Source organism: Filicampus tigris, chromosome 11, assembly GCF_054856515.1.
Source record: "Filicampus tigris isolate MCC_2025a chromosome 11, RoL_Ftig_1.0, whole genome shotgun sequence".
Classification (NCBI taxonomy): Eukaryota; Metazoa; Chordata; class Actinopteri; order Syngnathiformes; family Syngnathidae; genus Filicampus; species Filicampus tigris.
In genome coordinates, this window is record NC_141227.1 from 14,785,821 (window position 1) to 14,810,777 (window position 24,957).

The 24,957-nt window shown below is 40.5% G+C and overlaps 1 protein-coding gene across 4 annotated transcripts in view; it reads right to left on the reverse strand.

Moving 5' to 3' along the window:
* The window catches only part of LOC147139883 (ligand-dependent nuclear receptor corepressor-like protein), a 29,509-nt gene that overhangs the window by 3,594 nt on the left and 958 nt on the right, over positions 1 to 24,957 (reverse strand). For 2 of the 4 annotated variants that reach the window (XM_086044500.1, XM_086044499.1), the window contains exons 2-6: positions 15,111 to 15,176; positions 14,628 to 14,707; positions 14,402 to 14,534; positions 13,546 to 13,863; positions 13,359 to 13,458 (exon numbers count right to left, since the gene is read on the reverse strand). In XM_086044500.1, the coding sequence (XP_085900626.1) occupies positions 13,359 to 13,458; positions 13,546 to 13,863; positions 14,402 to 14,534; positions 14,628 to 14,707; positions 15,111 to 15,176 (697 nt within the window). Of the gene's footprint in view, positions 1 to 1,108; positions 6,620 to 6,771; positions 11,631 to 13,358; positions 13,459 to 13,545; positions 13,864 to 14,401; positions 14,535 to 14,627; positions 14,708 to 15,110; positions 15,177 to 24,957 lie in introns of those variants that run through there. The other 2 variants (XM_086044496.1, XM_086044498.1) reach the window with 2 other exon arrangements.

A 24,957-nucleotide genomic window follows, 5' to 3' on the forward strand; every position in this document is an offset into this window, starting at 1 on the left:
CATTTCATTAGTGTTTATAAGCAACAAAAATTTCAGTAGTGTGTATGAGAGTGTTTTACCAATGTGTATGAAAGCATTTCACTAGTGTGTATGAAAGCATTTCACTTGTGTTTATGAGCAACAAAAATTTCACTGGTGTCTACGAGAGTCTTTCACTAGTGTATATCAAAGCATTTCACTAGTGTTAATGAGAAACATAAATTTCACTAGTGTATATGAAAGCATTTTAGTGGTAAGCGTGAGAGCTATTCCTGAATTATGTCCTTAACGGCCCCTCATAGAACTCTGTGATTGTTCCATGAACTGCTTAATTCAAACAGGAAGATGCTTTTAGAGTCATACTGACACCTAGTGGCATTTTAAAGGTATTGCTGCATAGATTAATAGATTTTTTTTCTATTCTATTTTCTAATTATTCTGAGCCACAATTTTGAGAAAGTATTAAAGTTTCAATAGTGTATAATAGTGTTCCCAAAAAAATGTCATTGCAGGAATAGTCTGATTTTCAAAGCCATATTGCTGGGAAAAAAACATTTTAAAAAAGAGGTAATTTATGAGTTCTTGTACTATATTAAAGAAAAGGTCTCAGATATGAATTTGAAAAAAAAAGGTTGCAATCTTTACAGAAGAATAAACTATTTGTTTACAAGAAAAAAATAGTATCGAGAAGAAAAAGTTTTTTTTTGAGTCCTCATCTTTACAAGAATAACATGGTAATAATCCTATGAAAATAAAGTTGGAATTTTATGAGGAAACACATGCACAAAACTGAGAATATTGACAGCCGTGTCACCTTACATAAACAAGTCGATGTTAAGTCAGTATCAACCGTTTTGAACTAGGATACTTACTACATGATAAAGGTGGTCTAAAGGAAAGCGACCCAGACATTTATTCTGTGAAATTACTCCTGAAGTCTTCTAAGATTTAAAAAAAAAAAAAAAAAAAATTCTTCAAACGTTTTATTCTATTAACTGCACAATCTTCTGTTTTGTGTCATGATTTAACTTCATTGTTATGAATCAGCAAGATGTAAATTACTGAATGAATGAACTAATGAATGAATACGCTGCAAACTAAAATACTAAAAATCCAAAGACAAAGCAAACAAATTCAGCCATCTTTATATCAACTCCAGCAAAAATACAACCATTTTAACATGAGCACAGTTCATTCTTGAGATTACCACAAATAAAGCACTTCTCTCTGTCTAATATACAAAAACAAAAATATTTAAATAGCAAGTGTAGAGAATAAACATGTTCAAGTTTGAATATTTGGTGGACTGTTTCAGATGGGCTACATTTAGGAGGTGACACGCAGTACTTAAATAACAATAATAATAATAATAAAGGGGTGGGAAGGACGAGGTCTGCATTTAAATGTGAAGGGGTGACCAGAATGAAATAGAAACAGTGCTAAAACTGGTACTAATAGTGTGGCTTCACATTACATCAAGGAGGATGAAAATGAACAAGATAAAAGTGTTAAACGTGAATTCAACAGCCTGGAATGTTCCTTTAATGCTCCACAGGCTTCCTACAACAAAAACATCCCCGGTGGTTCATCATTTTCCAGGCAGGCTTGCTAATCGGGTGTTTGAATGGATCTTGACATAAATAAAGCACAGGTTCATGAACAAAACAAAGTACTTAAACTTAATGCAACTACAACAGAGTTAATGCTGTGGAAGTGGGCATAGAAAAATTCACCTGTCAGTCAAGTTAACACGATGAAATTATTTGCATACGCTTTTGTTTTCCAACTACGGACAAGAAGGAGAGTTCAGATTTGGAAACATTCTTTAACTTTATAAATAAGGCACCTAGTCACGACAGTCACATGGCCATCGGCTGTGATTGGAAGATGGGTCGGAGATGTCAAGTTTTCATTTGATGAGGAAAAAAAATGGAGGGAGAATGGTTTAGTGTCACCTGGATGCCACAGCGCCCGATAAAAGAAATGAGGTTTTTGTCTTGCCTGGCTGTGTCAGGACATACAACCCCAAAAAAAATAAAAATAAAAAAATAAAAAAAATAAGCCGCCGTGGTCCGCGTGCAGTCCCTGAAGCGCTGAGCCGACACCCAGCAAACCAGCGCATTTGCATTTTGTCAGTCAAAGATATGCCGAAGGCATTTGCATCCTGACTTTGGTGAGGTCTTACTTTTCCAGATCAAGATTTTCCAGATTTGAGTTCCCGATCAAAGACGAACCGGGTTTGTTTCATCTGGATGTCCTGGTGCGCTTAGCGGGAGTTGCCAGGAGCTCCTGCGATCTGGTACGCGGCCACACGGCGGAGCGATTTCTTTTCACGGCACCTTTTTTGCTCATGTCCTCCACCTTCCTAACAGGCTTGAGAGCCGCTTGTTCCTTGGCTATCTTGGGTCTCTTTGTCGTCGCTTCCATTTTTCTCTGGGATCTTGTCAGCACTTGGTCAGGAACGCTTGGAGGCTTGACGTCCACACTTGGCAAGGCGGCCTCAGGAGTATCTTTGATTTCTCGTTTTTCCGGCGAGTCATTTGTTTGACATTTCCCAGCATTCGTTTTGCTCACGGCGACTTTTTCCACTTCTTTGTCATCGTCCGATGTTTTTTTGTCCGCTTTGCTCTTTGATAAACTGACCACAGAACTCAGTCGCTGTGAACACCTTGTTCCACGACTCGCATCCTGAGCTTTGGCAGCTCGATGTCTCATCACCCGCTTCCTTGCAAAGGTTTTCCTTCTTACCATTTTTGTCACTTTCATGGGCTTATTAACAGCAGGTACAGATGTTTTTGATGCGTTCAGAGGAGGAAGGACGGCTGACTCAGAAACAGATTCCGTGGAAAGTCTTTTCACATTGTTAGCTTTTAAGCTTTTGGAGACACCTTTTAAACGTACGTTGGTTTGCTGGACCTGCATCTTCCCTCTAATGTTAGAGTATTTTCTCAAAATCCTGGCACTCGTCGGATTCTTGGGCTTCCCGGAAGCTTTCTGGGGTTCACCTTGTCCCTGAGCATCAACACAGACATTCGACTGATTGGAAGCGTGAGCAGCACCGGGAGGTTCTCGCCTCTCTTTGCCTTTGACAGAGGTTATCTCCTGCTCCAGGGCTTTAGCTATCAGCTTCTGACTTTTGGGGTTGTTTTTCACAGGAGACGTGACAGCAAACTTTTTGAGATGTTTCTTTAAGCGCTCTGCCTGTAAGCTTGGAAAAACTCCCTGAGAGGCTCCTGACCCGCTGGACGAGCTGTGGAAGCACAGCTGAGTTTCAGATGGAAGACGTGTATTTACTTTCTTAACAATGATGAGAGACTGTGTTTCCGTTGACTCTAGGAACCAGCGACAAATACTGGAAAGATTGTAGTCCTTCATGAAGAGCAATTGCACCGGTGAGCACTTCTGGTGCTCCAAAGACTTTGGCTTGCGGGCCCTGCGTTTACTTTTCCAAATGGCAGCCTGTCTGTCTGCTTTGTTTTTATATTTTGCTGGTGTCTGGCCATCTCTCTCCATTTGCAGCCAGCCTTTCTGCATCTTATCATATTTGAGGTTCAAGTTGGTAAGCAGCTGTTTATTTTCCTCTCCCGTCAGTGCCTCTAAGAACTTGTTTGTCTGTTTGCGCGGCTGGTATCTTGGTCCCATTACAGGGGAGATTGATGATGCAGTGGATAAAGGGGCCTTCGTCTGAGTTTGCTTTACTTTCTCTGGAGGTGTTCTGGCAAGCGATGCCACTTCGGGGTTCTTTCCGGATGTTGAGAGCGAACTGGTGGAGGGTGACGACAACCTCTGTGATCGCAAAGAAAGCTTCTTTTTCTCTGGTGGGGATTCAGGGGCAGGTTGAGGGGACTGTTCAGCCTTGCTACTTTCACTCCTCAGTGGCATTCTTGGGGGTTTGTCTACTCTACAAGTGCTGTTAAGATGTGAACTTGCATTACTGTCATCTGAAGATGATACACTTGCTTTCTGTGTCATCGGCTCCATTCTAAGAACGCGTTTTCCTTTTGTTTCATTTGTTGGCGTTTCAGTCTTATGGGGTGCCTGATCCTCCATTGGACTGGTTAACTCTTCACCAAACTGCTGGTGCTCATGTTTACCTTCCTTTGCTCCTGCCTTTGAATATCTTAACTTATGTCTGACCAGCAAACTTGGGGTTTCGTCAATTGACTGTGTTTGTTCAACGTTTAGCACCACTGGTGTCTTTTGGACAGTGCTCATTTGGGATGGTTCAGGGGTTGCAGGTGGCAATGACTCTGCTCGAGGAGGAGAAAAAGGAGGCAGTTGTGGAGGAGCACAGGGCGCACTACGTTTTGGAGGTGAAATGGATGGGACTACATTTGAAGAAGGTGCTAATGCATGAGTTTCATCTGACTTCTGGCCAGCTGATCTTAGCTGTCGTTTGGTTTCAGTTGGCTCGTCTTGCTGAATAAGCTTGTGTGGCTGGATTGGTTGGGATTTGTGTGAGACTTCAATTGTTGGTCTTACCGGTATGTTAGAAGATGAAACTAGCGGACACTCAGGTGTGTTCACGATGGATTGTCTGGGCATTTTTGTTTCAGGGATATTTTTTACCAGATTATTGGTTTCAGTTGAGTCAACCTGAGACTGTTTCAGTGCTTTCTGACTTTGTTTCACAGAGCCTTTCATTGGTGAGGTGCTACTGGAGTTTGATCTACGACGCAGACTTCTGTCAGAGGCTGATATGGGTCTCCCGTTAACATAGCCCACGATTATCGTCTTTGCTTGTTGTAACCTCTTTGGTAGAGAGACAACGGTGCCTTTTTTTCTACGCCAAGGAGGTAATTCCTTTAAGAGTGTATCAAGTGTCTTTGAAGTAATATCATATTTATCATCTTGTTCTTCTAATGTTGCTACAGGCACAACACTTTCATCAGCAATTGTTGGACTTTCTAGCTCATTCATTATCTTGTTCTCAGCAGAACCAGAGTTGTTGGACTTTCTTGTGTTTTGTCTGTTTTCAGAGAGTACATCCTGCTGTGGTTCCTGGGGTCTCTCATTGTCTCTCTCATTTTCAGTCTCTTGGTTCTCCGCATTATTTATGAGTGATGGTGTGCCAGTATGGAGAGGAACCACCTCACTGCTCTTTGATTTATCACATATAATGTGAGATTCAGCTTTTTTCATGCTGATTTTCTCTGATTGTTCTAATGCCGTCTCTGCCCTTACTTTACCAGTAGATTCATTCTTTTCAGGTTCAGCTTCATTCAACAATTCCGTTGTCTCTTCCAATGAAGCATGTGCTACACTTTCCTCACTTTCACTCACTTTCTTGACATCAGGTTCACCTTGTTTTAACTGGATTGGTTCATTATCCGTTCTGATTATTGTTGTGCCATCTTTTGATGTGTTTTCTGTTACAGAGTTTATTTTAGGTGAGGGGGTCTGAGCCTGATCTGTCTGACTAGTTTCTACTATAACTACAGTTTCTACTTCACTGGCTGCCACTTCGACCATATCTCCTGTCCCTGGAACTATCCTCTCCTCAGACAGTTCTGAGCGTGTCCCTTCACTTATTGTCTCTCTACATGCTCCAGCAAAAGGCATATCTACCGGGGGTACACCTTCCGGCTTGGAAAGGATTTGTTTGGGGGTAACCAGCGTAATCAACTCTGGCATTGGATTAAGACAGTTACCCCTGCCTGCCAATGTGCGGACAGTTTTTAACTCCCAAATTTCATCAGAGTACAAATGTCCCCTAGTGCTTTTTCTAGCATTGCGACGAGGGATCAAATTACGTTGATCTTTAAAACACTCTGTAATTGGTTTGTCGATGTAAACTATGTCACAGTGGCCAAGATCAGGGTCGACTGTCCTATAAGGAGAGTGTCTTGTGCGTTCTTGAGTCGATGGCCGGATGGTCTTCCTGGCAGTTCGTGGTGAGTGTACGCTAAGAGACACCGGAACTGAAAACTGTTTGGTTGGTACACCCTCGGCTTGCCACACAGCTCTGCTCTGCCTTGCATGATGCATTTGACTTAGCTGATATTGTCTTTTCAGAGATGAGCTGAGTCTAGCGCCATGAGTGTCCATTCTGCTCAGTGAATTTGTGTTACTTTGTTTGTCTTCCAGCGAGTCAGAGTCAGATGTAAGTGAGGTTGTCAGCACACAAGATAACTTTTTACCAGCAGCAACCTTACTGCTTTTCGTTATTTTCATTTTAAGAGGTGCATGATCACCATTACGGTTGTTCTCAGTGTCTACGGGGATAAGAGCCTGGTTGCTCCCTGACCCAGGGCTATGAAGATCCAACACAGGGCAAGCAGCAACAGATGTTGCCAATGGAATTGCATTTTCTGGAACTCTTTCTGTGTCGCTACTGCTATGGATAGAACAAGACATATCCAAGACTTCAAATTTTGGTGGGGATTCGCTGGGAAACTCTAGCTCCAAGTCCAACTTCTCAGGCGTGACTGTGCCAGATTTTGGAGTGGAGCACGGCACTCCCTGGATTCCAGAGTCACTACTTTGCCGTGTCTTGGAGGCTGCCACCTCCATCTGCAGGAAACCTATGGCGTCAACAATTGTTCTCTGATGGTGGCGGCAGAGTTTGGCCATGAACTGTTCCAGTGTTGAGGTGGACTGGAGTTCTTTTGCCTTTGCAATGCGCACGTCTTGACACTCACTGCAGAAAACAAGATAGAAAAGAAATGTGACATTACAACAACAAAAAGCATATTTATTAATATGATTAATTTCCCGGGTAATTTGGGGTCTACAATGAAAGAAAGAATGATGTGTTGCAGAAGTTGAACAAAAAACTACAGGCATAAAAAATGTTTATCATTGCATATTTATTAGAAGAATAAGTGATTTTTTAAGTCAATTTAAATCCAGTGAACTTGACCGATTACATTGTTACAGATATTACAGTTTTCTTCTTTGCACACTATTTATTGTCACATTAAGAAAATTCTACACATGCACAAGACACTGACTTTAAAACAAATTACTTTTTCTACTACTTATAAGAGCAAAGTACATTGGGGCAAATATAGAATACATACATCGTGTCAACTTTTTATGCCGTGCAAATAAAGACATAAACAAGTGCTCTTCAAATTAAATCAACAAACAAAATAAAAATAGATATGGATATATGTAAAAATGAAACATTTACGCTGGAGGAATTTAATGGATTCAAAAGAGATAGATTTACATCACATCATGTAATATGTGTTTTTTCATAAATATTTGCTGACATTGTGTCAGCGAGGTAGTTTTGAGCACAAAATTCTTATACGTTATAGTTTGCTATTTTTATTACATAGATGTTTATAGGATTCCGATAAATGTCATTTGGGAAAAAAAGCTATACTACACGGTGGTCTACAAAATGAATTCCTGAGACACTTGTAAAACAGAACGTCATTATTTTATCTTGGAAATGTCAAATGTAAATCAACTTTATACTGTATACATTGTGGCTATAGCTTGAACTTTGGAAGAAAGCCTAACTTTTCTTTCATTTAGAAATGAAAGAAACTGCACTTTGAACCACATTGTTTTATGCTGAGAGTCTTGGTTTTTGTACAGAGCGAATAAATGAGGCAAGAATGATGGACCCTTTTTGTTGAACCCTTCAGTTTAACAACAAACGGCCACCCAAATAAATCCAGGCTTGTGTTAGACAATGTAAACTACAGCAGAACATGTTAATAAGAAGCCAATGACTATCATTTCCTACCTGCAGATGCGGTCGCATTGACATTCACTGTCTAAAACTAAAAATAAAGGGAGGGTAAAAAGATGCATTTGATTTTAAATCTGAATATAATATGGCAAACATATTTTACATGTAAATCTTAAGGGATTAGAATATTTTTTAAGAGTAAAAATAAGAACTGCCATAGTGGCACTTTGTGTTTTTCAAATTAATTTCAATCCCTGCTGGTAAAACCAAAGGAGTAAAGAGTACCTGAATTCTGAATGGTAAGGGTTTCATCCCTGAGGGTTTCTCTCGCTCTTTCACTACAGCACAGCGATACGGACACCACACGCATGCCTTTTCTGAACACCTTTTCAAAATAGCCGCTACAGTATAAAATGCAGACTACATCACAACCCAGTTCCACGACATTTCACAATGTGTCAACTTATCTCTGAAGTATAATATGAGTAAAAAGTTTTCTGAATCTTACAGACTATAAAGATAGTTGATCCTGAGTGACCCATTGCACAGATTCTGAACATTTCAGGCTCACTACGTCAACACACTGTTTACTCGACAATAAAGAACATTTACAACAGTAGTATTTCAAAGATCAGACCTTAGTATACATCGAACTTCACACAGATAGCTCAGTCATGCAAAGTATATATATATTTTTTACAATTTTTATGTTAACTCTTCATATACAATACAACGGAAATAGTTGAGTAATTTTGTTGATCTTATCCTGGCTCATTAGAAATAGCGATGCAAAAAAAAGGTGTCAGCACAGGTCAAAATATATTTCATTACTTTGCATCCATGTATCAATAGATAGATATACTTAATCTCATGAAATACATTTAATTTATGTAGGTGTCTATTAACACTTATCATTAGATCAATGTACATTCACTGACTGAAAGCGATGATTAATCTAATTATTTATCAAAACTGGTTACTACATTGCATACTGCATTTACACAATATGTACCTTATTTTTCCCCAATCAAAGACAAACAAACCTTAAAATTCAGAAAGTGACCTGTCTCGGCATTGTTGTTTGTCCACAAAATAAAGTGTAATCATGCTATCAGTCGCAATTACGGTATTTACACACGTTTGCACCCATTAAACTGCTTTTGAATTTATGTATCAGTTGTAGTGCTTTCACTTTTTCAGAGACAGACAATATCACAGTGAAGCGTAATACATATAAATTCATCCGTGACAGCAGATGTGATACCCAACCACTTGCTGCAAAAATGAAGGGCCAGTCAAGTGAACGCTAGACTGACAGATGCTTGATGATTGTCACTGCAACAATTTTTTTTTCCTGACATTTGAATTTGAAATGGATGTGGCAAGTTGACTTTTGTATTGGTTCATTAATCCATGAATGTAATCGGGCAATTCATGAATGTGAGTTTGGCCCACTGATACATAACAACCAAATAAATTGCATTTATTTACATGAAATCCTCTGAGAAGAAATGAAAAGCAATAAAAAAGAAAAATCTACTCAACGTGGTGTCCACCTAAAGCCTGCAAGATTTGCTACATACATGTAATCAACCTGATAAGAGAATAGTTGGTCTTGAATGCCCTGAGGTATATGCGATAATGCGCACTGAGGTGTTCCAGTGGATCAGAAAATATTCAGTTACTTCCAGCAGTCAAAACAAAAATACTAAGAAAATGCCCTGCATTAGAAAAAAAATACACGTTCTTATATAGCCTAGTTTGTGCAGTTATTTCGAAAGATCAACCATTCAAAATAAAGACTGCAAATATACATGTACACCAAAACAGATAGATCTCATTACTGTCACTAAACAATTCCATTAAATAAACCTGAATGTGTGTTTCCATAAATTACTGTTGCTTTACTGTCTAAACTGCGTATAGCTGGGAGTGACCCAACTCCTCATTCATCATGTTGCGCAAGCAATTAGCGTACATATGAACAATTAGCGTACATATGAACTGTATGATGAGTTTCACATAGACACTTTCTTCTGCCTTGGAGAAAATTATTTGAAACCTGCAATCTGAAAAGTTGAGCCCTTAAGTGACTCGTTTGAGTCACTGAAGGCTTCTGCCGGCACTGAAATGCTACCAACAGTTAAGGTAAGCTGTGAAGACATTTGAAATTAGGGCACATTGTTGTTGTCCTGTCAGTCAGACATCCTGAATTATTGCCAATTCTATATAACAACTGAGGTGGCAAAAGGGGAGACAACTGTTTACCGAAGCTTATATGTGACTGAGGTATAGAGTACAGTATGCGCAAGCGTACAGTGAATCCGCTGTTTAAGACAAGTCTTGAATCCTAGCCTGAAGTGAACCTGAGGCTTTGTGAAGGCATTGAGAATAAACTATTACCATTCATAAATACAGCACAGTGAATCTAGATATACCACAAAAAAAACAATTGTGCTTGATCTTTTAAAAGAAAAAGAAAATCTTGACTGGTATTGATGGCTAAGAAGTGGACCTGTAGCAAGAGTTATAAACCTGTGTGGAGCCAACACATACTTTGAGTACATTAGTGTTCGAACATACAGATTGCCATGTGCATTTGAAACGCACCACTCACACTGTCAGACATACAATATAATGACAATAATACCATCATGCTCATTATGCTTTGACTGCTATTTACAAGGCCTACATATACGGGTAAAACTGAGAGTTGAGAACAGTACTGGCAGTAGACATTGAGGGGCGCCACCCAGGCATGTTTCAATTCTCTTCTGAAGGGATAGAAATCAGAATTTAAGGAGCCGAGTATCTTTCAAATGGGACAACCTAAAACTAAAATAAATATAGTACACACAATAATAAAATCCTGTAGTGCATATAGACCATGAAATGTTAAAAACAGATGGCTGGCCATATTAAATGGCCAAATATAAGGAATTATTCATCTTATTTCACAATTTAGAAATACCGGTAACTATTTGGGCTTATGGACATAAACGCAACATGCCTTGACCTTGTTAAAAAAGTATTTGTACATTTTTAGGGTTATTCTTATTAATTTGGTGATAGGCTTCCATCATGCAAACCACTCCCATTTTCTGTGGATGAGCTCTCTCTTTCCTCAGAGATATGCTGGAGTTCTTCACTCTTTGGAAAATGGGAACGGCTCTGCTCGTCGAGCTGGCTAAGCAGCCTCAGTTTCTTTTTCGGGGGGTGCTTCAAGGTCCCCATGCGCTCTTTGACCTTGTACTCCAGAGTGCTGTGGGGAATGCCGTAGATAGACTGAGCTTTGGATACACTCATTTTCCCACCCATCACCACCACGATGGCCTCCTCCAGCAGCTCTGTGTTGTACTGGCGGTAGCGGCCACGTTTCTTTCTCGGTGGTTTGTTGGCGAGGTCGGATTCTGAATCCAGGACACAGTTTTGCCGGTCCGTGTCACGGGGCCAGAAAACGCCATTGGTCTTTTTGCGATTCTGCCGGGGCAGAAGGGAATGAAGCTTCTTTCTCAGGCCATTCTCTAAAAGTGAACCAGAATTTTCAAAGAGCAGAGGATCCCAAGCCGAGTCCGTTCCTGTGGTCAAAACTCGCACCTGGGGAATCTTGAGGTCAAAGTTGGAATGATAAAGTGAGGTGCTGTGGTCTTGGCAGGCATCCTGGTGGTTTCCTTTACCATAGGACAGAGACTTTGAGAAGAGGCTGGCAGCTTCCAACAACCTGGGAATGTCTTTAAGGTGCTCGCCAGTTTCACTGCTGGCTTTCAGTTTGAGGAGTGCCCCGAAATGAGCTTTGGAATTCCAGGGCCCCGTTCCATTTCCGCAGAGGTCAGTGGGTGTGGCGCCGGGGTTATGGCTGAGAGGGGACTCTGGGTCGCTTTCCAGACCAACCTCCTCTTTGATGTGCAGAGAGTACGCGAGAGACGAGGAGGGCTTATAACGGGCGGAGTGGCCGATATTCTCCCTCCTCCTCCCATCCTGTCGGTCCGCGCTCAAGGATCGCCTGATTGGACGGAAGGAAATTGGGTGTAAGCAGAGCTTGCACAGTGCCTTTCTCTCTTTGCTAAAGGAGGATGGGTTGGGGAGGGGAGGATGTTGGCCACTCCTTTATTATATGACCTTGCTTTGGTAACATCACTCTCTTTTGCTTTAAAAGACTGGATGGTAGGTTGGTTGTGATATTAACAACAACAAAAAAGGCTCAAATCTGACATGTATTTGCTTACAACAACAAAAAAGACACAAATGGACGATAACGGGCAAAATAAAACAAGAAGGCAAACACAACACAAGAAAGAAAAGAAAAATGAGTAAAGCCAGAAAGAAAAGGATGCGTGTCCAGTTATTGGCATTGCTGTGAGGCAGCTTGGCACACTAATAATTAACACAAAATGAGAAATGCGCTGACAGCTTTTGACATTTTGTGTGTGACGTTACCACTGAACAAGCACAGCAATAAAAGAGTAAGCCAGCAGAGGGTGATTGTTGTGTTTATGTCCAAATCAAAGTCTAATCAATGGAAGGTGACTACGAAATGAGGCAGGGAAAGCTACATTACGTTCAATCTCATCATGAAATTTTGTTGACGTCAGCATTAAAAAGCAGCAGGATTAAAGAAATCTAATTCAAGATCATTTCATTAATCAAAAATAGATGATAACAATGCTACAAAATAAATGTAAACTAATAATATTTGTGCAACTGCATTTTGCAAAGTGAATGGGAAACTTTTTTTTTTTTTACCTACTGGTTCAGTCCTCTGAGGACAACAGTAAATTTATGGGGGGGAAAAAAAGTTTGCAGTGATTGCAGAAGTATTTATCATTATACATTATAAGGATTGGTGGGTGGAAAGCTTGAGGGACTTTTCACACCAAACGCTCTCGCATTGCATATAAGGCTGTTGGTTCATCTCATCTGCTTTTAGTCATCCCATCAAATTTGTATTTCATCAACAAAGAGATGTGAAATAGCAGTAGCATTCGCATAAATGTCTTCCCAAGGGAACTTTTATTTTCATGGCTTTGGTAGCAGCAATTTTGCCCGACAAATGATTGATGTGAATGTTGATAGACTGTACACATCAAATGCAAACTACATATATTACCAATAGAACAGCAGACGTACGGGTGATGCTTTTGTTTTGACAGCCCATAAATTGCTATTTTTCACCATGTGAACATCTTTGAATTTCATTTCAAAACCTCCCTACAGGATTCAGTTGGCAGTTTAATAGCGGGATTGCTTTCCTTTACAAAAGATGAGCGCAATAAACTATGCAAAATGAATGCAACTTCACTTACAAGGACTTAATTGTACTGTGAATTACAGCTTTGCCAAACAATTACGACAACGATGAAGACTATTGTACACAAAAGCATGGTCAAGCTAATTTTTCAAGCCCCTTAAACACATTTGATTAAGTAAGTCACCGGCTGCAACACCAGTGACTGTCAAAATTTTACAGCGTACATCTTCTTAAACTTATAAGACTGCACAATGCATATTGTAATGTGGTGCAGATGAATTGCAGTACTGTTTGAGAATACTCCCAAACAACTTTTCAGATTTGAAAAGGTTTTGCATTAAGTGTCTGCCCTGTTGCATTATTTTTTATTTTTAGGCACGAGTCAAATAATTCTAACTGTGGCTTTCGTTTTGATTTTCACTTCGACATCAGAACAAAAGGGGAGTAGAGACTGAAGAGAACCAAGAGAGGAACTTTTCTTACCCTTTGATTGTGGACAACTTGGGAGTAAGACGTGGACTGGGGGCCGGCAAGCTGCTGACGCTATGGCGACTCTTTTTGATGGACAGGTCAAGGACTCCCTCTGTTAAAAATGACACACAGCTTAGTTGACATTGAATATTTATGCAATGCCATTTACACTGTCCTGTACTGTTGGGTTTGACACTACCTTGTTCACTGGGCTCAGACGGGGTCTTTTTGATGGTGAGGTCAAGAGGGGCCTCTTGGTCGGCCATGAGGAGCTTGCTGAGGACGGGGTTGTGGCTGTGTACGGGCCCCGCCACGCCGGTGGCGGGGCTGCTCGGCGGAGCCCCAGAAGTCACGGCTGGGGACTGCGCGCTTTGGTCAGAGCGTGGCTGGGGGGCTGAGCCACTATCCTGAGGAGAGCCGGTTTTTGAGGTATATTCAGCGGCAAACTGTCGGATCATTTTCTGGAGGATCTCTCGCGCCACTACAGGAATGTGTGGGTCGGAGAAACTTGGCACATCTGAAAGGTGAGTTGCGGGGGGAAAAAAACACTCCATATAACAATCCATGTAAAGTACAGGCAGTCCTCGAATTACGACGTTTCGACTTCACGACGCCTGTGCCTCCTCCTCCGATCACAGTAGCTATCTTGGCTAATTCAATTAGCAAGTGAACAAGATACAGGGGATGTGTTACATTGATGTTGGCGAGCAACAGTATATGACAGCAATGTCAGGTAATACCAGCTTGACTGATTTGTCATCTTTTTGACTTCCTAAAATGTAATCATTTTTGAAACGTAGTGATTGACCCAGATAGCAACGAAAAGTACATGTGCCACAAAAGTAATCAAATTCTTCTAATAATGCTGTCAAGAGGCATTTCTGGTCTTTGAAAATGTTGCACTTACTGAACACTCAGCTGAAATAGACGCTTGTCACGCTTGTCAGCGTTTTCTGGCTATCATGGCTGTCGTGCATGTCCAGGCCCCCGCGTAGAGGCATATCATGCCGTTAATCATCTTTAAGTGAGTGCAAGAACAGTGCTAAATCACTCACCTTTATTACAGAGGACTGCATTGAGGAATTCCTCAGCTTGCTTCTCTAATTTGCTGATGGTGTTATGATCTTTCACCACGAGAGGCTTGAGTGGATCTTGACTCTCCTCGCTACTTAAGCCAATCAAGTGTTCCTGTGAAGAGTTGAAACGGTTCAGAAGGAGCGCATGTGTGTGTTGCCATGTGGTTATATAGAAAACGTACGGGGAAAGAAACCGAAGTCTTACCTTAACTTTATCTCTTCTAAAACAGCAGAATAAACAATTTTTATCAAATGACCAATCAGACACTGCAACGGGCTCTAAATCTGTGGACATCAAACACATGGCAGGCAATTAAAATGTCAATTCTAATCAACTTGAATTTGCCTTGCACAACTAAATAAAAGTTCAACTGCATTCATTTCGCAAATGTTAATGTATGGATTCCACTTCCAACTAGAGCAATATTGACAGTGTAGATATGAAGGAAACACAATTTCCCCTATTGTATCACAGCATGCATTATTAAAACGACTGCAGGATATTTGGCTGGCTTTGCGCCATCCAAAACACCAACTTGGTTGTCTCTACAGCTGCCTTGTTAAGAAAAGTCAATGTAGAGGGGCACCGCATGGTACAGTCAACAGATTATACATAATACAATCAATGTCATTCATTCACCTGCCATTTATGTTAAGAGATGTACAAGAAGCACTGTAAGATACTTACCCTTAAATAATTGTAGGTCTTCTACCAGCTCTGTGCCAAAGAGACCTTCAAGAATGCTCTCAAAACCTGAAGGGAGACATGACATTTGTTTAAGAATTTGTGCTATATTTTGCATATCTCTAATGAGGGCAACCTTCTCAAAATTATTATTTTAAATTTTAAAAAAAGTCTCATCCATCTTCTGTTTGTTTCATCTTGACAACACCTGTGTGCAAGCCTCCCGCTGCAGTTAAAATACACATTATCAGCTTTCAACCCGCTGTTTTTTTTTTTTTTTTTTTTTTTTACTTCAACACCAACATACCCTTCATCCTCCTGTTGCCAGGCAACTGAAGCAACTACAGAGTTAGGAAGCGAGTGCATACTCTAACGCGGAAAAGAAATATGACTGCCAGGTGAAATGATCAAAACATTCTTTGCAGTCTTGTGAAGCCTCCACTGGCTGATTAGCAGCCTCAGCAGATCCAGTGAAACAATCCAAAATGCAAAATTGTGGGATCCCGCAGACCCCGCTGTTGAAAAGCACTTGGCATAACAGTGAATAAACAACATGTAAATACTGTATGCAATGCATGCTTACTGCTGCGGGGCCAACATAACCAATTTAAAAAGCACTACATGCATCAAATCAAGCGCTAAAGAGGTCACATGGCGCATCTGTCCACTGAGCCGCACGTAAAATGTGTGCATTATTCCCAACTGTCTTTAAGGCCGCCATGAAAACAAATCTGACAAGAGAGAAGGATAAAAAGTGACAATTCAGTAAAAGATGTACTTACAATACACGATCCCCAAGCATCCACTCTCTTTGCCAACTCAGTCAATTGGACCAAGCGCTGTCATGTGTTAAAAATGCACTCTCTCTGCCTCCCTACAAATTCCCACCCACTTTTTTTTTTTATATACAGCCAAAGCGAGCAGAGGGGGGCGTGAAGTGGTGGAACACAGCCTTGCCTTTAGCTGCAGCACGAGTCTGTTTCTGGGTTACTGCACAGGACTCAGCTGAAGCCATCCAATCCTACTTCTGAAATATTTCAGAGGCAGGCCCAGAAAGTAGGTCATCCACTTTCATTTGACAGAGCAGCACCATGACATCAAACTACTCTCCAAGAATTCACTTTCGGGCATTTAAAAACTGTGTCATTGAGTAATGCCATGACTCTGAGGCATTATTAACTCTTTCCTACAGGCAGATGATAGTGTGCTGGATAAAAACCTCGACACATTCATCTTTAAAGTTAAACCATTTGGGAAGCGGAAACTTGCATTAAAAAAAAAAAGAAAACAAGAATAAATGTCGGCAGTTACATGTGCAGTGAATAAAATATGAATGGCCAGTTTAGCCTTTCTGCAAGCTTTACAAAATAAAAACAGAATGTAATGGCCGGGGAAAAAATGCCTATGCCAAAAGTGTGAAAAATTGCAGGTGTTATGCGCCAGTTTTTTTTACATTACAGTACACTATCCACTCTAAAAATGAGCCTTAGCCATTTTAATGAGGCTAAGCAGAGAATTGGGACATAATTGAGATGCTGCTACGAATATCGGCTTTGAAGTAGAGTGAACAAATTGGTGCCAGATACTAAATTAAGCACACATTCAGAGAAGTAAAAAAAAAAAAAAAAAAAAAAAAAAAAAAGAAAAAATGCATACCTAAAACCTAATAATATTGAAACTTGGCTATGCTGGGGAGAATAATCAGGTCATTAGGTTAATAGGATAGTTATCTTCATTTTTAAAGTCGTAATTGAATTAACAAGAAGTCATTAACCTTCATTAGAGGACAGGACTTTAATCCAGAATTATTCAGAATTCATACAAAATTCAAGTAGGTAGCTCTCCGTAACCACGTGAGAACAAAACAGGACTTTTGTACACAAGTTAAACAAAAGAGTTGTCACTTTCTATTTAGTCAATAAATTTGGGAGAAATTAGGAAATAAGTGACTCCATGAAGAACACCTCTTATTAATGAGGAGAATGGCCGTGCCCCCTACAGTTCTATCCTTGATCGGTCGGAGTCACTGGAGGAACCGATTACAAACTCTCCATTGGAAATCATTGTAGTTTCATTGCTTATAACGTCCAAAAACGGCGAACAATTGGCACCAAAACTTATGTGGACATCCTTACTAATGGCCACTTCAACATATCAAAAGGATTAACCTCTCCGTGGCTGATTTATGTGAGGATGAGGAAATTTGGAAGTGAGCAGAGCTACATATATTTATGCTGGGACGAGCGCACACTGCTTCTTTGCTTGAGAAAAAAAGAAAAAAAAAACACTGCTTCTTTTGCTGATCACGGTTAGGACGAGCGAGGCATTTAACACCAGTCAGGATATTATTAACAGAGACTGAAGTGGGAATGAGGAGAGATGCACATTTATTTGGATGAGGAATGGCCCCAGTTTTTCGACCTATAATACGCCGTCCAATTTGGAACGTAACAGCCAAAATGGTGCGCTCCAATTCGGCCACACTTGGCTGTGGAGTCGGATGTGCATTTTAGTACTGATGTCATTTTTACATGCAAACCAATTATATAAGTGACAATGTTAAGCTCACCCAAGTGTCCCTTTAAGTCTGATCAAGGTGAGCACTGACCAACCTGCCAAACCCTTGTCCTGACCTACATCTTTAATACCCAAGCGAACCCGACAGTGACGTGGGTCAAATCCTGATTTGGTAAGGTGGCAGAGTGGCCAACATGGAATATTCGTGTAATAGAACAATAACAATTGAATAGAATTTAACCTCGTCTGTAAAAAATAAATAACAGAACGGGTACAGTGTGAGAGAAAGATGGCAAATTTGAGATGTTATTTAGTGCCATTTGACAGGATTCTCTTTGAACGCACAATGCAGGTCTGTATCCCTTTAAATCAGAGATCACTCAACTACCGTACTGTGAGTGAGTCTGCATGAATCAAACAACAGGGTGGGGCCTCGATCGACAACAACTCTGCCAACCCACGCCATCCCTGCCAGTAAGCTGTCATGTTGCTTTATAGAGAACTCATCAAGGCGATTAATGTTCCAAGTGTGTGAAACGTATGGAAAGCTGCAGTACCCATAGTGCAAGTGCATCGACAGCGTCTACAATTTGATTACACCTGCTATGCCATACACAAACACGCGTCATGTTACCTGTCAATCAAATAATGTGCAGCTTCATTATGTTGAAGGAGGAAAATGCCATGAAGAAGCCGCGATTTCAATTTCTAACTATTTCTGGTTGCCATCGTCTCTTTAGCATGCTAGGAAGGCTATCTGCTAGGCAACGCTACAGCATTATCCTGAAAGAAAATGAAGACGTTCACATTTCAGTGAACAAGAGGCACTACTGCCGAGCATCGCTGTGTGCCATTGTGTCAGATTTCTAGTCAGTAAAACAGCGTTTTTCATTTTTGTACATTTCCCCCCCCCATTCTTTGTGACGGACCGGTCCGTTTATGACGGGTAATGAAGTTATGCAGTCGCTGACGGAAGCCCGTTTAAAATCAGAGGTGGACCGACCTATAGGCGGTACTATTTTCTTAACCCCTCGATAAAACATCTTAAAAGTAGAGCCTCTTAACACTCAACCTGTGATGATAATAGCAGCTAGCCAGTCTGCAATTTAGCAAGCTAACACAGACAACCCCACTCATTGTCTGCACGTCAAGGTCTCTTCAGCCTCATCACCTTTACTACGCTCACTCATCCATGTGGCTACTATCAACGACTCCTAATCTGCAATACTGGACACTGGTAGAGTTTCCAAATTGCATAAGCTTCGGGCGTATGGAACCTAAACAGTTGAAGTTGCTCACACTATAAACTGAAAACACGACTTGAATGCTTACAATTTAATAACTTTCTTCAACTGCCAGATCGAACCACCAGTCGGTGACTCGGCCATTGACCTTATTATAAATCAGAGAGGAAACAAGAATACAGGAGAGCGTGGTGATATTTCAGATGCTATTTGCAGTAATCATCCCATTCACTGACTGCACGCTTGAATATTGGTGACAGAGACTCTTTATGCTTTGCTTTTTAGCCACAGCTTCATACAGAATTATAAACATAGTTATATATTATTGGTAAACCTAATGTATACCCCAACTACAGTAACTTGGTATGGCTTATATTGCTTTGCACCCGGAAACCTAATTTTTGTTGTTAACGTACCATGTCATTTTTGTTTGGCCATTACATCTGCAGCGCTTCATTTCATTGCACGCCGTTCACCTGCAATTACAATTTCCAATCGCAGCAAAACGGTCATCTAACAACGTGATTTTTGACTGAAAAAGACTCAAGACTTTGACAATCAAGCCAAAATAACTCTGACTTCAGAAATAATCTGATTTTTATACATGCAGTGGGGGGCTGCCTCTTTGTACTCCTTGTACATTGCATGATGCCTGACGAGATTTGAAAGTGTTGACAGTGCTAAACTGAGTACCGTATGCCGACTCTGAATCAGGCTGGACCTAATAAAAACAGAATATAAACTTGCTAAAAATTAAATAAATCACATGTATTTTTCCCCACTGAATTATGTCGGACACTAGGGCTCATTTCTCTAACTTGTGTATAATAAATCCAAAATAAACAAGTACGGCATCATAAGAGACGGTCGTTACGAAAGTGAGTTCTCATCACGATAAGCTTTCCCCATGTTTGACCCACCCTTCTGCTCCTCTTGCGCTGCTAAGGGCGTACAGTACTGCATCAACCCCCACTCAGCCCATCCCCCACTCCAACTACTGTACACATACAGTGCAACAACTCAGGCTCTCGCAGCTAAGGCGCTCCCTCCGCTCAAGTCGGTATAGAGTGCAGCCAAAACATACCCTGCTCAACCTGCCATGTTTGCCCGTCCTCCCAAAACGCTACAACAACAATGAGGGTTTTAATCTTTAAAGACTATAAAGGCATCATGTTTTATAAATGGCGTACTATTCCGATTGCAAGTGTTAATTTTGCATGTCACTGAGATAACACAGAACCATTCCATGACAGTAAAGATAAAAATGGGGACGAGATGAGGAGGGATGGCAAATTTGCATGAATTAGATGAGCAACACAGCGTGACTACTGTATGTTCGTCCCAAACTAGTCCATCACAGAGAGCAGGCAGCTACATAGCATATGATAGAAGCCTCTGGGCTAGCCACAAAATCTGGAGGTTATCTGGCAAGCTTCAGATCGCACTCAGGACTAAGAAAAGCTGTGTGTTACACACTGTGTTCCTTGTGAGTACTTTACAGTAGATGGATCAGCTTTAATAGCAGGGAATGAGCAGGCAGTTTTGTGGAACATCTACAGAGCAAAAAAAAAAAAATAGTACAGTACATGAATACTTAACGTGATCTGATGCAAACTGACACTCAAATGGTGCAATGCTGCACAAACTTGAAATAACAAAAAAAAACAACATGAGTCAAGTCAAATATGAAAAAAAAAACGATATTTGTACAACTGAGAAAAGTAAGCCAGAGAAAAACACTCACAAGGCCATTAGTGGATATAAAAACCGTGCTTGCATTTCAATTTGGTGGGGGGGGTGTAGGCCAAAAGCACATCGCTGTAAAAGAAAATAGGGCATGCAAACGTTTAAATTATAAATAAGGCAATCTGTCTGAGGTCAATATTTGCTTTTTGGTATTTGTGTGGGCAAATCCATGACCTTGTGCCCCCACTAGTCCAAAAGCAGAATAAAGTGGCATTCCGTACATCTTCCAGTGCACATTTTTTCCAAATCCAAAGAACGAGTGTGTATGCTCAGGCACACGCTTTACATCTGGGGGCTGCTGAGCCATGAACGCACGTACAAGCCAACATGCAAACAATTGTTGCTCCTGTTTTATGGGACAATTGCCCTTGTCTCGGGGTCTGTGGTTTTACTGCACACAATAAATACACTAATACAAAATGTCCATTTGAGCACGAGCGGGGTGATGGTGTTGGCGTGCAGGCAGCCCTCTCCACCAAAAAGCCAAACAAAAGTACGTCCTTGTTGTGGTGGACAGACAAGGTCTTTCTACAGGCAGCGGGCTGATGCATTTGTCATGCAACCGCAGCCCAAACACAAGGGAGGTTTGTCAATCATAAAAAGGGGTGTAGGACACGCAACAAACAACTATTATGTCTTCGTTTTGTGTGCCCAGTGGTGAGGATTCTATTGAGCAAGTAGTGTTTTGTTGTGGGTAAGTCCACGTGAGAGCTCACCTGGTAACAGTACAAAGTTAGACGTAACCAAATGCAAGCATGTTTTATATTAGATGGCAAAGTTTGTGGCATTTTGGAAATGGTTTCGCTTCACAACCCTCAATGAAAACCAACACCAGTGTTTTAATATTTGCTTTTTAAACCTACACCTTGCATGCAACTAGTCGCTTGACCTATCTCGGCCTCCCCCCACCCCCGGACATCTGTATTTTGGCCTGTTTTACTGCCACTTCTCTCTCCTCCCCCCGTCTTTGTTGAAAGGGGGGCTAGGTGGCAATGAGCAAAGTGAGGCTCAATCGGAAAAGATCCTGAGGAGAACAATTTCCTCATTGGCGTCTACCTGCTGCGGTTCATTCGTTTGAATGGCCTCTCATGCTGCTCAAGCTAACATTGTACAGCATCAAATGATGTGATCAATGTTACCTACTCTGCATACATGGGACTCAGAAGGGGGGGGGGGCTGATCTGTGGGGTCTTGCCCAGAGCATGTGGTTAATTTTGGGAATCTGTAAGCCTGTGAGGCCCTTTTAGACTTTTTGGTGATTAAGGGCTATAAAAAAAAAATAAACTTGACTTCTAAACTGGAATGGATTTTAAGAAAGAAAAAAAATGGGGTCATTAAAGATATTCTTATTAGTGCGATTACCTGCCTGAACTAATATATTAATGAGTACTTTAAGTAGAAAGTCAAAAACCTTGTTAGCATCCATAATACATGGTGTGTGCATTTCAACACGCGCAATGCATGGTGGCCACTGTACAGTACATGAGACTGATGTACTGTGACATTTTGAGATCAGCGTCATCACAAGACGCCTGACTGAAATTTTTTACCACTGCGGTTTCTTCATTTTGTGTTATCATCAACATTGGTGCAGATTTTACTGACGTTAGTTGAGAAAGATGCAGATGAGAATTGTTCATATTAATGACTCACAGTCACAGAGCGAATTATGGGACTGATGAGTCAAGTACATACAGTATACAATGTATTAGATGCTGCCATCTCTAAGGAAAACCTTTTTTTTTTTTTTTTTTTTTTAAATCACAATCACTTTGAGTCTATCTTTCTGTTAGTAAGGGTGAATAAATTACAGCAGCTTTTTTGATGAAAGATGGAGACGACATGCTTTGTGGGCCAGACAGGGCTGTATGCTCTATACATGTATCGGTAAATATAAATGCCAAGATGCAAGATACTGGACAAACATGCAGTATTCTAATAGGTTAGAACAGGATGATGATATCGCACCAATTGCCCTCTTCCATCTGTGAAAGATGTATTTACAAGCTGTGTAGAACCATCTAAACATCCAGGCTTTGGTGATATACGGGTGGTTCTCAGAAAGTGTAGTCCGGCAAGATGGTCAAACGCTGAGAGGCTTTATTTTCTTCCCTTTACAATCAATCACCAGATTTCATTGCCTACAATATTGCAGACATACTGTAGAGAAAAACATCTTAACTGAGATTTGTGCCGTCGTTTGGGTGTGAATGTATTTTGAGTGGTGAAAAATAGCCACCGTGGCCACTTCCTCTTCGTGACATGACACACCCATGTAATTAAGACCCCATTATACCCTTAAAATATATCAGCTTCAACAACAGCTGTTACCAGTAAACTGACAGAATGTCAAGGCAACACAATAATTGAGTCCCACGCTGTTGTTCGTAATGTGACGATACGTCGCCAGAAAAAATAGGTTAGGTTCGTTACCTTGTTGTTTCCACTAGGTGGCATTCACAATCTACTACTGTAATTTACCGCATACATCTAGCGGAACGACTTTCGTAAAATGAACTGGAAGTTCAACGGGTTTGCTGCAAAATATGATATAACATGTTTCTAGAAACTTTTTTTTAATATATTATGACGACCGAGTAAGCATGGGCTCCTTTTTATTGGTCATGCATGTTCAATAAAATAGATTGACAATTTTTTTCAAGCACTATTTCTTTAGTTTACTTTTATGTGCGAGATTTTAACAGCACTCAAATCAGCTGCAGTCCATGCATTCCCAAGGAGGAGCCAATTTTTAAATTTAGGCCTCGAGATACAAGACTAATTTTGAGAGAGTGGTCCCAGAGAAAATATCCAGTGAGCAGCATTTCTTGGGAGAAAATGTCTTGTTGATGGTGAAGGTCAGTGGAGAATGAACAGACTAATACGAGCTGATGAAACACCAACACAAGTGAAACCACAACTTGTGATACCCCAAATAAACACACGAGTTACACGAGCACAAGACCACACAGGAGAACTACTGTCTCACAACAAGATTATAAACATCCGATTAGGGATACAATTTGGACAGGCCTACTAAGATTGGACTTGAAAAAAGACTTCAGGAAATAAATCATATACCTGTAGTGGTATAGTGTGGGGCCTGGAGGGATTGCGCGCAAACTTAAGCAAATAATATTTCATATTACTACTTTTGGGGTATTTTGGTTTACTTCTGCGTTGTCATGGCCGAAAATGTTAAAATGACATGTAGTCATGCATACATGGAACTAGATAAATCAGATATAGGGATTAAATCAGAATGGGCCACTTGAAACTAGAGTGTAAATCCAGCCATAAATAGATCAAAAATGAACATTTGAAAGCAGAGGTGTCAATCTCATTTTCATCACAGGCCCCATCGAAGTTAGAGCTTCCCACAGAGAGCCATTATGACTGTGAAAATCATGTAAATGTATAATTCCCTAATCATTTTTTACCTTTCCCCTGCATTCCTTTGTTATTTTACACAGTTTTAGAACAAATTGAGTTTGAATCAGAAGACAGAAAATACTGACAACAAAATATAAATAGTTTGTACTCAAAAATTATGCATGAGTTTGTGCCGCGACGAGGCCAAAAATGAGCAACGAGGAAGCGAAGAAGTATCTGTGTGCATATGGTGAGTGTACTGACCGTATTCACCGCTCCTAAGATCATAATCATATTGCCTTTGTGGCATACATAAAGTTGATATAATACACTGGCTGTGAGAAAATGAGTTATATTACTACAAATTAGTCACAATGGTCTTTTTGTGTCTTTTCGTAAAATTTATGTATTATCTTCATGAGTAAACCACAATGCCCTCTGTAGGTGCAGGTGGAATCGGAGCCATGTTGGACATGGAGCAAAATGGTATATTTGAGTGACATTCAATAAAAGATGCTTTTTTTTAAACAACTTTTGATTGCCAAGAAACACATTCGCATCTAGTCCATGGGTCACCAACCTTTTTAAACTGAGAGCGACTTCTTGGGCACTGATTAATGTGAAGGGATGCCAGTTTAATACACACTTTTAAAATTACCTTTGTATGTTATTAACAATTAATTAATTACATTAATTTGTGTGAGGAAAATGATCGTGTTAATGATTTCTCACTAAAATTAGGAAACAAATTCATCATATGCAACACTTTAGATCACTTCTACAACATTTTTAGAAAATAACGTCCCTTTACGGGCTACTCCCGTGGTCCTCCGGGGATACCTGGTGCCCACGGGCACCACGTTGGTGACCCCTGGTCTAAGTACTAAGGAAAATTTTATTTTGCTTATACTTTCTGCCAAAATTAATAAGACAAATACATTTGGCTAGAAACAGGAAGTCAAAACAGTTGG